The sequence below is a fragment of the Wyeomyia smithii genome, chromosome 3, assembly GCF_029784165.1.
Source record: "Wyeomyia smithii strain HCP4-BCI-WySm-NY-G18 chromosome 3, ASM2978416v1, whole genome shotgun sequence".
NCBI classification, from domain to species: domain Eukaryota; kingdom Metazoa; phylum Arthropoda; class Insecta; order Diptera; family Culicidae; genus Wyeomyia; species Wyeomyia smithii.
The window spans coordinates 111,786,495-111,801,404 of NC_073696.1; the positions used below are offsets into that span (position 1 = coordinate 111,786,495).

General features: G+C 40.7%; 1 protein-coding gene across 1 annotated transcript; it reads left to right on the plus strand.

Annotated features, from left to right (window-relative positions):
• The first annotated feature begins 761 nt into the window (after window positions 1-761).
• On the plus strand, window positions 762-7,653 carry LOC129731232 (cullin-associated NEDD8-dissociated protein 1). Its single transcript, XM_055691064.1, has 9 exons — window positions 762-1,034; window positions 3,010-3,179; window positions 3,238-3,741; window positions 3,802-3,964; window positions 4,022-4,280; window positions 4,345-5,740; window positions 5,804-6,693; window positions 6,749-6,895; window positions 6,957-7,653. The coding sequence occupies exons 1-9, from the start codon at window positions 999-1,001 to the stop codon at window positions 7,094-7,096; spliced, it is 3,705 nt and encodes a 1,234-aa protein (XP_055547039.1). The 5' UTR covers window positions 762-998; the 3' UTR covers window positions 7,097-7,653.
• The last annotated feature ends 7,257 nt before the right edge of the window (window positions 7,654-14,910 follow it).

The window sequence follows — 14,910 nt, forward strand, 5'->3', positions numbered from 1 at the left end:
TATATATCGGCTAGAAGAGTGTAATTTTTGTCCTTCGATTTTAAATGAAAAAATAAAAATCGCTCTAAATCGCTACAATGACAGTTGGTATATGGGCGAACTGTCATTGTAGCCATTTCGAGTAGATTAAGAGCAGTTTTAGTTCGTGATTTAAAAATTGAAGGACAACGATAGAACATTTTTGAAAATCACGTTTTGCTTAGAAAATGCTGCTCTTTTAGATGATACAAAAAACTGATATAGCTAAACAACCCAATAGATCATTGCACGATGACGTCACAAAACAAGAAGAAAGGGATTTGACAGTTGTCGCGGGTTTGTTTACATAGTAAAATTTTCGGCTCGAATGAAAATGCGGAAGTGTCTTGTTAAAAATTGAGTTTCTCAGAATAAACCAAAAGATAACAGTAACGAATTCGCCTAGGCGGAAAGTTTTCCCACCTTTTTCGTACTCGTATCATTCAATTTCACTCATATCACATAAAAAGAGAATGAAACACATTGTAAACAAACCCGTGGGAAGTGTCAGAAAAGTGAGGTTATTTTTCGTGTGCAATGATCTATTAGAACTAAATAAATAACTTATAATTTTTAGGACTGTTCTCTTTTTTTATTTTTTTTTGGTTATGAGTGTTGTACTGGAACGCCGCTGTGCTAGCAGAGCTGCCATAGTTTTAGTATTGGGCATTGCTCGCTATCGGGTGCTGTCAAAAGTGCACATTGTAACGAAAACTGTAAACCCTATTTTTTGTGTTTCCGTGTGTTTGTGAATATAGATGACCGGTGCACGATATTTCACGGTTAGCAAAATTCGCCTTTTCATTGAGTTTTGGTCGGAACGTCAATCGAGTGAAGTGTTGTGAAAAGTGCAGAAAAGTGTACAAATTTTCCAAGGAAATTTTTGCAACGCAGTCGAAAAGTTGTGCGCTCGCTCTGTTGTGCATCAAAAGTTTCAGTTTTGTTTAAACGTAATCAAAACCATTGGAAAATCAAACGCTATGGCGTCCTATCAAATAGCAAATCTGCTGGAGAAGGTACGAAATACAAAAATGAATTCCGTCGTATTCCGATTGCCTTGAACTTACTTTTATACTTTAATCGGGAACAGTAATGGTGAGAGAAATTTTGGTGTAGCTTTCCTTGAAAGCATATCAATCGAAGTAACATTTAAGGAAACTTCCTCTTCTGACAAAAATTATACACAGATACAGAGCATAGACAGCAAACTGCTTATCAATATGCACTCTGACGGAAATCAGGTTGTCCGATCTGTGAGATAATTATTATAAGAAGTCTTGCTGTCAGTCATTGATTTTTTTACAAATATTTGTAAAATATGCCGTTTTGGACAAATTCTCACCTTAATTATAAAAAAAATAAAGTCAACAGGTAGTGATGAAAAAAAAAACTCAAATACTGAATATAAATACATTTATTTCACGGGGAAAAGGCCTTCAATGAAGTGCAACTGTTGATTAAATTACAGTTTTATACAAGTGCTTCGTGTTTTGTATAGCTCCATTCCTTCCGAAACGCATATGATTTAAAAGATTTCAACAAGGCATTTGCTGGATTGTCCTTAGCTCTGTGTATAGACCTACATAATTGAAGTATACAGTATTACGAAACGTTCATTCGTTACGAGAACAAACCTAAACTGCCTTTCAAGCATACCGTATCCTGAATCAGTAGGAAATTTAAAAAAAAAACAGGAATGAATGTGTCAATGGCCACGCCCTATGCTGATCAATCGGGGGAGGGATTGTAGGACAGTTGGATTAACCCTTGCAGCTACCAGTGAGCATCATCAGCATCCACAGATGACATAGGAAGGAGTTAATGTTAGTGGGAAGGCATTGATCTGGATTCAGAGAGGATGTTGGTTTGAACTTTATCTTGCGAATTCGGGCACTGTATACATACTTTGCCGTCTTTGAGTATCGGTCCACCAGGAGACTGGCCATTTTAAAAGAAAATCGCTAAATATCTGCTTCGCGCAAAAATAAATAAAATTATAAAGGTAGTACATATGATCCTTATAGACTTTTATCACAGTGACTTACTAGACAAGAAATATTTAAGTTTGAGTTATATAAATATTAAAAACATTGAAAAAGCAGAGAAAACCAGTTTGTTTAAAACATTCGTATGTACCAAAACTGGATTACTTCTCTGCACATCCTGATGTGATTTATTTTTTATTTTTTTGGGATTTTATACATTACTGCTAACTTGTGACTCTGCTGTAATTACACGATGTATGTCTCTGGGCACCCGGTCGCATTGACATTCGAGCGAATGTTTCGTTACCAGCTGTTATTTACATATTTACTTGATTGAGTACTTAAGCTTACTGTATCGGTTGACTAAATAATCTTCTAAATATTGCAATCTCTTCGTTGGAAAGCATTTTTACTTATCAACAGAAAACGTAAAGTTATAGCGTTCTACACGTAATAAAATGGTCGAATGTTTTAATGAATGTTACTGTAAGAAGATGCTAATTAGTCTTGCCGTCTCTACTACGGCTCTTGTACATGAAATTTGATCTTAAATCTTTCAAACAACACATTTCAAATGGTTGGCGTGCGACCAGACCGAACCAAGCGCCAAAAACTTTATTTCGAGTAATCGGCGATCAAAGTTTAACCACCCCGTATGTTTCCTGCAAACTGCTGCGGAGAAATTTCGTTATAATACCATCATAAACTGTTCCAATGATTTCGTTTTATCATGAAAGATAGATTTAACATCCACTGGTGTTAAAAACTCAATTTTTTAAAAAAATGGCGCTTGGTTCGGTCTGGTCGCACGCCGACCAAATATAGTTCTTAAGATGTTGAGCTGGAGAATTTGAAGTAGGTCGAGAAGCCGTTATCAGACTTACATCCAGATTTTAGTTATAGCGCCTAACATTCACAACTTTTGGTTCAATGGTTTTTATTCTCAGGTTTTTATTTGACGATATTGTACAATCTTTTATCACGATTTTATCTCTGCAATCAACAGATGACCTCCAATGACAAGGATTTTCGTTTTATGGCCACGAACGATTTGATGACGGAGCTTCAAAAAGATAGTATCAAACTAGATGATGAGTCAGAGAAGAAGGTCGTCCGTATGGTTCTTCGCTTGCTTGAAGACAAAAATGGCGAAGTACAGAATTTGGCGGTTAAATGGTAAGTTTGGTGAATTTCTCAAGCTACTAAAATTTCAAAACCTTTCGATTTGATACAGTCTCGGTCCTCTGGTTAACAAAGTAAAAGAGAATCAGGTAGAGACGATTGTGGATTCGCTCTGTGCAAACATGGTCTCTAACAATGAGCAACTCCGTGATATCTCGAGCATTGGTCTCAAAACAGTTATTTCTGAGTTGCCGCAATCATCGAATTCGCTGGTTCCGAACGTATGCCAACGAATAACGGGCAAGCTTAGTAATGCTATCGAGAAGGAAGATGTATCGGTTCAGTTAGAAGCATTGGATATTTTGTCGGATTTGTTGTCTCGTTTCGGTGACTTACTAGTCCCGTTTCATGAGTTAATTTTAAAGGCATTGGTTCCACAGTTAGGATCTGCCCGCCAAGCAGTTCGCAAGCGAACGATCGTGGCTCTATCTCATTTACTAACTACTTGTAATAATAATGCCTACAACAAGGTGATTGAGCATTTGCTGGATGGTTTGGAAAAACCACAAAATGAGGGAATGGTGCGTACTTACATCCAGTGTCTGGCTGCTATTTGGTTCGTTTTGATTAAGTTTTTCTTGTTTGCAAAAGTAAAAATAGCCATAATTTTCCACAGTCGACAAGCAGGTCATCGTCTCTGCAACCATATCGAACGTGTGATGTTCTTGTTGAATCAGTACAGCCACCGAGATGACGACGAACTTCGCGAGTTTTGCTTGCAAGCCTGTGAAGCCTTTGTTCAGCGCTGCCCGGAGGCTATCTTACCACACATTCCTGCGGTATTATTAGATACTGTTATTGCGTAGAATCTTGATGGATTGCTATTTTATTTTCAGATTGTGGAATTGTGTTTGAAGTACATTACTTACGATCCAAACTATAACTACGAAGCAGATGACGGTGATGGAGGTGTGGCCATGGATATGGAGGATGACGAAGATATTGACAGTGAAGAGTATAGTGATGATGATGACATGAGTTGGAAGGTTCGCCGGTCAGCGGCCAAATGTTTGGAGTCGGTTATTTCTACAAGACACGAATTGCTTGAGGACTTCTACAAAACATTGTCGCCAGCTTTGATTTCTCGTTTCAAAGGTATACTTTACAAACTAAGAATAATTTTTTTTGTGGAAAGCTCTTCAAATTACCTCTATTTCAGAACGCGAGGAAAACGTAAAATCAGATATTTTCCATGCGTATATCGCATTGTTGAAATCCACTCGTCCCATCGGAGATGATATTGCTCATGATCCGGATTCAATGGAACAAGTTCCAAGCTCGATAAGCATGCTGCAAGACCAAGTGCCAATGATCGTTAAAGCGGTGCAGCCCTTGATGCGTGAGAAATCCGTTAAAACTCGTCAAGATTGCTTTTTGCTCCTTCGTGAGCTTTTGAATGCTCTCCCAGGAGCTTTATCCAATCATATCGATCAATTGATGAGTGGCATTCATTACTCATTGAATGACAAAAATTCTACATCAAATATGAAGATTGATGCGTTGGGCTTCGTACATTGTATGTTGGCAGGTCATAACCCGCAGGTTTTCCATCCTCATATAAAGACTTTGGTGCCACTGATAGAGGCTGCTGTTTTTGATGCATTCTATAAAATCGCAACTGAAGCTCTCATGGTTCTGCAGCAGCTGGTGAAAGTCATTCGCCCACTGAATATACAAACTGATTTCGATTTTACACCTTACCTCCAGCCTCTTTATTCGAGTACTTTGCAAAGGTTGCGGTCTCCCGAAGTGGATCAGGAAGTCAAGGAACGTGCTATTGCATGCATGGGTCAAATAATTGCCAATATGGGGGACATGCTTCAACAGGATCTAAATACTTGTTTGCCGCTGTTTATGGAACGTTTACGTAACGAAGTTACACGACTCAGCTCAGTCAAGGCTCTTACTATGATTGCTGCTTCTCCGTTGCGAGTTAATTTGAGCCCAATAATTGCTGAAGTGATCCCTGTACTAGGATCATTTCTCCGAAAAAATCAGCGAGCTCTTAAGCTCAACTCGCTTACTTTACTTGACACTTTGGTCACTCATTATAATCAGTTTATCGACCCCACACTTCTACGAAATGCTGTTTCAGAGGTTCCACCCTTACTCTGTGAATCGGATCTTCATGTGGCTCAACTTTCGCTGGTTTTGTTGACTTCTGTTGCTCGACAGCAACCACACGCATTGATCGGTGTACACGAACAAATTTTGCCAGAAGTTATGATCTTGGTTAGATCGCCGTTGCTGCAAGGAACCGCGCTAAACTGCACACTGAACCTGTTTCAAGCGCTGGTACAAGCCAACTTACCAGGACTCAGCTATCGCCATCTACTAAACATGTTAATGCAACCGGTGTATAGTCAACAACAGGGACAAACTCTACACAAGCAGGCTTATCATTCATTAGCCAAATGTATCGCTGCATTGACATTACAAGTATCAGCAGAAGCTGTCACAGTAGCTCGGGAATTTCTTCGGGAGATACAAAATCGCCGTAGCGACGCTCACCTAGTGTTTTATTTATTGACCATTGGCGAAATCGGAAGGCACTTGTAAGTACACCTCTAAATTTAATCGCCAACCCAATGTCTAAAAAATGTACTTTTCCGTTTCAGTAATCTAAATTCCATCGATTCCCTCGCACAGATCATCTTAAACTGTTTCTCGGCCTCTTCCGAAGACGTTAAAGGAGCCGCCTCACATGCACTTGGAGCAATAGCTGTTGGCAATCTTAACCACTATTTACCATTTATTCTCAATGAAATCGAAGCTCAGCCAAAAAGGCAATATCTACTGCTTCATTCTCTGAAAGAGGTTATTTCCTCACTTTCAACTAGCAAACAAGGACTGGAACAATTGCTTCCATCTGTTCCATCGATCTGGGCTCAATTGTTCAAACACTGTGAATGTTCCGAGGAAGGGTCTCGTAATGTCGTTGCTGAATGTTTGGGTAAACTGGTTCTGGTTAATCCTGAGGAATTACTTCCGCAGCTACAACTAGCGTTACGCAGCGAAAGTCATTTGATGCGTACAGCTGTCGTCTCAGCTATCAAGTTTACAATTTCTGATCAACCACAATCGATAGATCCCCTGCTGCGACAATGTATTGGTCAATTCCTTTTCGCGCTGCAGGATCCCGAGCCAGCGGTACGCCGAGTTGCACTAGTTGCATTCAATTCCGCAGTTCACAATAAGCCTAGCTTGGTACGGGAGCTGCTGCCGGAATTACTACCCCAATTGTACTCGGAGACAAAGGTAAAGAAAGATCTCATTCGGGAGGTCGAGATGGGTCCGTTCAAGCACACCGTTGATGATGGGTTGGATATTCGAAAAGCCGCTTTTGAATGTATGTACACACTGCTGGAACAGGGACTTGATCGGGTGGACATCATGCAATTTTTAGAACATGTTCAGGCTGGATTGAAAGACCATTACGATATTAAAATGTTGACTTACTTGATGACGGCTCGACTAGCTGTTCTTTGTCCTTCTGCTGTGTTACAAAGTAAGTATTTAACTGCCATAATAATGACACGCGCTAACATGACACTTGTTTGTAGAGCTCGATCAATTCGTTGACCCTCTGCGGGCTACGTGTACCCTAAAGGTCAAAGCTAATTCTGTAAAACAAGAGTATGAGAAACAAGATGAACTAAAACGATCTGCTCTACGCGCTGTGGCGGCACTATTACAGATTCCCAAAGCTGGTATGTTGTTGATGTTTGATGTTTTACTAATATAGGCAATCAAATTGTTTTTTTTTTGCAGATAAAAATCAGCATTTGGCAGAATTTTTGTCACTGATTCGTAGTTCCTCTGAGCTGCAACCATTGTTCGAATCAGTTCAAAAGGATTCTTCAGTTTTAACTAACAATAACGCAGATAATCTCTCGATGGACCAGAGCTAGGTGGAACGCGGATTTGGTATCGTCGTTTCGAATTATTTGTTTAAAAAACGTAAAGTATGGTAAAAACGCTGCTCATTGAGAATAATTTTGGTTTGATCAAATGCATGGATTTCCTGATTTCCTCTTCCTAAATATATAAAAACGAGAAGAAGGTGTGAGGTGTTTGAGCTATACTTGATCACTCGATTCATGTATTCAAAATATACTTTTTAGACGGTGTAGAATCCCAGACTTTTAGAAAACGAAGATGTTAACATACATTTATTGATTGCATTTAATCCGGTTGACATTTCTGTTGTGCGTTATCTACGAAGAATCGAATAGGATTGATTATACAATTTGAAACATTGATATTAATCATGCCAAGCTCTATCACACAGATTAATACGTAGAATAAGGGGTCGCTAGTGCACGGTCACAAAACTCTGAAAATGCATACGCGTTGTAAAATAATTTTCATCCCTTATTTTCTAAATTTAGTGTTCAATTGGAGACATACAAAACGATGAGAGATTACTGTTTAAAGTAACCAGTAAATAAACACGGATTATTAGTAATTGTCGGAGTTTTTTTTGTAACTTCATCAAAAAATTCAGTAACATTTGTATTCTTGCAAAAATGCGTTATGATAGTTTCCTCCCAGCCTACTCCCAGTTGTAAATTTACGGAATCAAATTGCATCATTTTAAAATGGCTGTAACCTTTTACTCATTGGGTATTTTCTAATGAACATTTGGATGGAATTTGTGCCATGTGCAACTATGTAAGTTGCACTCAGCTGCTGGTGCAATCGTTGCGAATATGTAGTCGGAAGAACAGAAGAGGTGTAAAACAAATTTGCGCACATACCTCGAAAATCCGAATCTTTCCCATCGTGCAATCAGTAGGAAGCTGGGAATGGTTCAAAGTGGTCAAAATGGATCTCCGTATGGTGTAAAGGATTACAAGCGGGTAGTTCAAGCTTTTAAGACGAATCCGAACAGTTCAGTTAGAGCTGTGGCTGTAAAACTTTCGTTCAGGATGCGGAAAAAACGTGAAGTATTACACACGCACAAAGTTCAAAAGAACGGTTCTGCGGTGGCGAAAACACCTGCACGGAAGCTCTATACCCAGATGATGATATGTAAAGTCAGACTTCCGGCAGTATCCGGGGCTCCCGTACTTCACCGCTCATCATAAATTCTAAGTTCCTGAGGATGTTAGAAAGCAAGAAGTGTCAAAGTTTGCCAAAAACGTGATAACCGGGACGGTCAATGGGCAGGTATACCTGAAGAGATGCCTACAAAAGCGTTAACTTCACTTCTGAGGTCACACAATGGTCCTACAACTTTATGGCCGGATTTAGCGTCGTGTCATTGCTCCAAAGATGTTCTGGAGTGGTACGAGACTAAGAAAATCAATTTCGTACCGAAGCATCTCAATCTCCTGAACGCACATGAACTGCAGCCAATTGAGGATTACTGGACATCATGAAGCAGGCCCTTCAGAAACATCCTAAGGAAGTTAAACCGGAGGAGGATAAAAAGAGTGGATTTAAACGTTGTACAAGACCATATAAGCAGTGTTAAGAGGAAAGTTCGTGCATTTGGATATGGGGAGGAATCGAATAAAACGAACAGTGAAAAAAACTACATAACATGTTTTTTTACTATACCTGTAAGTTAGAAGCGATTGGTTGGATGAGTGAAATTTACCATTTTTTTATGATGCAATTTGATTCCGTACATCCTTTATTTTGAAATCATTTCGTCCGTTTCTGATACTTTGCATTTTGAATGTTTCAGAGAACATGTGCAGATTTTAATGTCTGTACAGGACCGGGTTAAGGCTTGTGGGGGCCCGGGGGGCAAGTAGCATGTCAGACGGATCAGGCATCAGGCGGAGAATCTCTCGTCTCTACTGCATCCTGTTTTATAGACTCAGGCCGTTGCAGGAAGCCTTTGTTGGTGGATGCGGTTTTCGAGTGGGACGATCTTTAACGGGCCAGATGTATACTTCGAGACAGCTCCTAGAAAAGTTTCAACAACACAACTTACAGACACGATCGATCGACGATCAAACAGTCCTAAGCCGTGGTGTGTGTACGCCCAACAAACATTTGGGCTGAATAAAACAGCTAATAATTTTAAAATAGCTGAATAAAGTCTGTATACAGGTGAAACGGATTGCCACAACGCTCAGGTTGATTTATCAGCTGAACAAGCAATAAATTCGGGTTAAAAAAAACTTGTGAAATACTCCACGCCATTATTTAATTGTTGGCTGGTTAAGCGCTATTTCGGTTTAAAAAATAGCTATTAGACAACATTAATCAAACACTAAACGAACTGGTTGAATAAACGCTTCTTGATACTTCCCAAGAAACATTTTTTGACTAAATAAGCTCTATAAGCTTATAACTATCATTATTCAACTGACGGCTGAACATAGGTCGAATAATGTATTTCTAAGTGTTTAATCAGCTTTCAATCAGTCGGTTCTGGAGGACTAAATCAGCTACCTGTTACATTCGGCTTCCTAAATAGCCGACCACGGGTTTAATAAGAAATAACTCAGCCATTTGAACAACTTTTATACATGCTGATCGGTTCTGTAGAAGCGATTATTCATTCTTTGTACAGCTTATACAAAAACTCTTTTACAGCCAACAGCAGCTGGCTTGTAGTATAAATAAGCGTCTATATGACAATTCCATGGCTATAATTGTACATTCTGTTTTTCTGAAAAAGTGCTTTTTCAGTTTTATTACAGCTACGATTAATATAATTTAAAATATTTATTCGTCTAAATTAGACAATTTTTTTACTGTATAGGCGATTCGAACACATCTAAATCTTTCGATTTTTTGCACTTCTGCCTGTATTTTCCATCGCTTATTTTCTATTATTGTTAGTGAAAATTACCTTTTTAGTATCCAATTCTCCAATTCCAATTCAAAAAAAAAAAAAACTCGAATCTCGAACTCATGCTCATGAGGTTCCTGGTAGAACACGTTGCCGATTCGTCTATCTTGACATACATGCATAGGTATCGATTTAACCCGTACATATATTTCCAGTTTATTTCATAAACAGTTCTACATTGACTGTATATATACTGAATTGTAGCTGAACAAGCGCTTTAGCATTTGTATCCCTAATTGTAGAAATTGTAGAAATCATTGCTAGTTTATCCACTTCGTAAATAGAAACGTACAGTGCATACGAAAAATAATGATAGTTTTTGCAGCACGGCTAGCAGTACCCACTAATATTAAAATTCTACAGTGCCTTGTATTAAATCGACCGAATATAGAGGGCCGTCACTTTGACAAAACGTGTTCTATCGTGTTCAAGGGTTATGATACAAATGCTGAAGCGCTTGTTCAGCTACAATTCAGCATATGTACAGCCAATGTAAAATTGTTTATGAAATAAACTAGAAATATATATACGGGTTAAATCGATACGTATGCATGTATGTCAAGATAGACGAATCGGTACCGCGTTCTACCAGGAACCTCATGAGCATGAGTTCGAGATTTGAGACTGGCAGTAAATTAATTGGATACTAAAAAGGTAATTTTCACTAACAATAATATAAAAATAAACGATGAAAAATACACACAAAAATGCAAAACATCGAATGATTTAGATGTGTTCGAATCGCCTAAGCAAAAAAAATTGTCTAATTAAGACTATTATATATTTTGAATCATAGCTGTAATAAAACTGAAAAAGCACTTATATAGACTATAAGCCAGCTACTGTTGGCTGTAAAAGAGTTTTTCTACAAGCTTTACAAAGAATGAATAATCGCTTCTACAGAATCGCTCAGCATGTATGAAAGTCGTTTAAATGGCTGAGTTATCTCTTATTAAGCCCGTGTTCGGCTATTTAGGAAGCCGAATGTAACAGATAGCTGATCTAGTTCTCCAAAACCGACTGATTAAAAGCTGATTAAACACTTAGAAATACATTATTCGACCTATGTTCAGCCGTCAGCTGAATAAGATTAGTTATAAAAGCGCTTATTTAGCCAAAAAACGTTTCTTGGGCGTAGTTCGTCAGCTCTGCAGTCTACGTAAGGTCCGCAGGTCGTCTTCCACCTGATCGATCCACCTTGCCCGCTGTGCACCTACCGCTGTCTCGTCACTGACGGATCCTTACAACATGCCCAGCCCACCGCAACCTGCCTACCTTAGCGCTGTGGACGATAGATGGCTCCCCAAGCAGCTCCTGCAGTTCGTGGTTCATTCGCCTTCTCCACACTCCGTTTTCCTTCTGCAGTCCACCGAAGATGGTACGCAACACCTTCCGCAAGGGCGCGTTGGTCCTCCACAAGCATAGTCCATGTCTCATGCCCGTAGAGGACTACCGGTCTGATCAGCGTCTTGTAGATGGTTAACTTGGTGCGGCGACGAATTCTACTCGATGGGAGCGTCCTCCGGAGACCAAAGTATGTACGATTTCCTGCCATAATGCGCCGTTGAATTTCTCTACTGGTATCGTTGTCGGCAGTTACCAGTGAGCCCAGATACACGAACTCATCGACCACCTCGATTTCATCACCACCAACTTGAACTCGAGGTGGGAGGTTAGCACTGTCTTCTCGTTAACCCCTTCCTTTCATGTACTTCGTCTTCGATGCATTGATTGGCTTCAGCCTTTAGTCCGATGTACGTATCCGCCATCTTCACAAAGGTCCGAGCCACAATGTCGATATCGTCGGCGAAACCAAACAGTTGAACCGAGTTTTGAATATCGTGCTACTCGTGTCAGTCCCCGCTCTTCTGATGACACCTTCCAGGGCAACGTTAAACAGTAGGCACGAGAGACCATCACCTTGTCTAAAACCTCTTCGGGTTTCAAAGGGACTCGAGATTGCCCCCGATACTCGAACTACACACATCATTCGATCCATCGTCGCTTTCACCAAGCGCGTCAGTTTGTTCGGAAATCCGTAGTCGTGCATAATTTGCCATAGCTGATTGTGTCGTACGCCGATTTAAACTCGATGAACAAATTATGTGTGGGCACGTCATTTTCGCTGCATTTCTGCATAACCTGCCGAATCGCGAATATCTGATCCGTGGTGGCGCGGGTACCCATGAATCCCGCCTGGTAGTGCCCCACGAACTGCTTCGCAAATGGTGATAGTCGACGGCAGAGTATTTGGGAGAGTACCTTGTAGGCGGCGTTCAGCAGAGTGATTGCCCGATAGTTGCAGCACTCCAGTTTGTCGCCCATTTTATAGATGGGGCACACAATACCCTCCATCCACTTCTCCGGTACTCGTTCTTCCTCCCAAACCTTGACAATGACCCAGTGCACGGTTCTAGCCAGTGCTTCCCCACCGTATTTCAATAGCTCGCTGGGAAGTTGGTCCACTTCAGCAGCTTTATTGTTTTTCAGCCGGCCAATCTCTTCCTCCACCTCCAGGAAAACGGGGGCTGGAATCCTAATGTCTTTCGCTCGTGCACCAAGGTCAGTTGCCATACCGTCCTCGCGCTCTTAGATGCTTGTCGAAGTGCTGCTTCCACCTTTCGATCACCTCACACTCGTCTGTAAGGAGGTTGCCGTCCAAGCTCCTGCACATATCGGCTTGCGGCACGAAGCCTTTGCGGGAGCTGTTCAGCTTCTCGTAGAACTTCCGAGTGTCGTTAGCTTGGTACAGCTCTTCCATCGCTAAGCGATCTCGGTCCTCTAGCTGGCGCTTCTCCCTTCGGAGGACCGAGTTTTGGCTGTTTCGTGCCTGTCGATGTTCCACGTTCGCTCTCGTACAGTGTTGCAGCATTCTCGTCCGTGCTACATTCTTCTCCTCGACTAACCGTTTGCATCCGCCGTCAAACCAGTCATTTCTAGGATTCGGGGCCCTTGTACCTAGTAGCGCTACAGCAGTGCTACCTATGGCGGATCGGATGCTCCTCCAGCCATCTTCAAGGGTAGCTGCGAGAAGCTGCTCGTCAGTGGGTAGCTCTGCCTCAAGCTGCTGCGCGTATTCCTGTGCAGCCTCGGCGTCTCGCAGTTGCTCAATGTTTGTTCGCGACGTTCGACTTCGGCGGGTGTTATACACCATCGATAGTTTTGAGCGCATGCACACAGCTTCTAGGTAGTGGTCCGAATCTATATTCGCACTGCGGTAGGTACGAACGTTGACGATGTCGGAGAAGAACCTGCCGTCGATTAAAATGTGGTCGATTTGGTTCTCTGTCTGTTGGTCGGGTGATTTCCAGGTGGATTTGTGGATACCTTCGCGGGGGAAAAGGTACTTCGGACTACCATAGCACGGGAGGCTGCAAAGTTTACGCACCGATGGCTATCATTAGACACGGCATGCAGGCTGTCTGGTCCGATTACCGGTCTGTACATTGCCTCCCGTCCTACCTTAGCATTCATGTCCCCAATAACGATCTTCACGTCCCGTCGCGGGCAGCTATCGTAGACCTGCTCCAGCTGCGCGTAAAACGCTTCCTTCTCGTCGTCGCGTCTTCCTTCATGTGGGCAGTGCACGTTGATGATCCTGTAGTTGAAGAACCGGCCCTTTATCCTCAACTTGCACATCCTTGCGTTGATCGGCTGCCACCCTATCACGCGTTGGCGCATCTTGCCCAGTACTATAAAGCCGGTTCCCAGCTCGCTGGTGGTGCCACGACTCTGGTAGAAAGTAGCCGCTCGGTGCCCGCTTTTCCATACCTTCTGTCCTGTCCAACAAAGTTTCTGCAGCGCTACGACTTCGCCATCTTGAATTTGGCCGCCATCTTGGATTATATAAAAAAATGCAATTTTGACCGTGTTCGCAACTACCGATTTTCGATCTGAGACCAGCATTGGAAAGCTGAGAAAAAATGCTATAAGATGCAAGAAAAAAATTAGGTGAGCATTACTGTTAACCCACCAATTGAACCTATTTTCCAAGCTGAGTTTCAAAATATTCAACGTACACCGCGCGATCAACGTAGTAACCTGTCTACTGAGACCAAGTGGATGCACATGTTATACCCTACTAGCTCCATAAATCATAATCGATTGATGCTACAACTAGTACGCCACAACACTAGCATGTTTGATACTAACAAAGCGATAGGTTTTTTATTAGCAGTTCCACAAAAAAATTTTAGTATTTTATTTATATTGTCATTTTTAATTTGGCTGAAACTTTGCATAGACGTTTCTATAGGCAAAAGATGTCATTTTATGCTATTGGTTTAATTTTTTGGAGCAAGACTCATTATTGAGAAGCAATTGAAAATGCTATTTTGGGAAGGTATTCATGATTACATATACATGACGTTTTCTATAAAGTTGTAGTTAATATTTTTGTCTCTTCGAAAAAATATACACTTTAAAATAATTTTTTTTTAAAAAAAAAAGGTAAAAGAAAAATGTAAAATTATCGTCAGGTTTTACCTATTATCGCCCGGGGGGACATAGAGAACTAATCTTTTGCAGGAAGATGCTCTGTATTATGAAGAACCATCATGCAAAAAATTAGCGCTCTAGGACATCATTTACCCCCCGGACGATAATAGGTAAAACCTGACGATAATAGAGTCGATACCTATCTAAAAAAGCTCATTTTTAATTTTTTTTTTATAAAAACTACAAAAGATTACCTAAAAAATGCAACCAAAGAAAATGTTGTAGAGTGTATATTCTTTTCGGAAAGACAAAATTATTATCTACAACTTTATCGAAATCGTCATATGAATCAAACAAACCGTTCTGGCTCTAAAAACATTTGTAATCATAAATACCTTCCCTCAATAGAATTTTCAATAGCTTCTTAATAACGAGTCTTGCTCCAAAAAATTAAACCAATAGCATAAAATGACA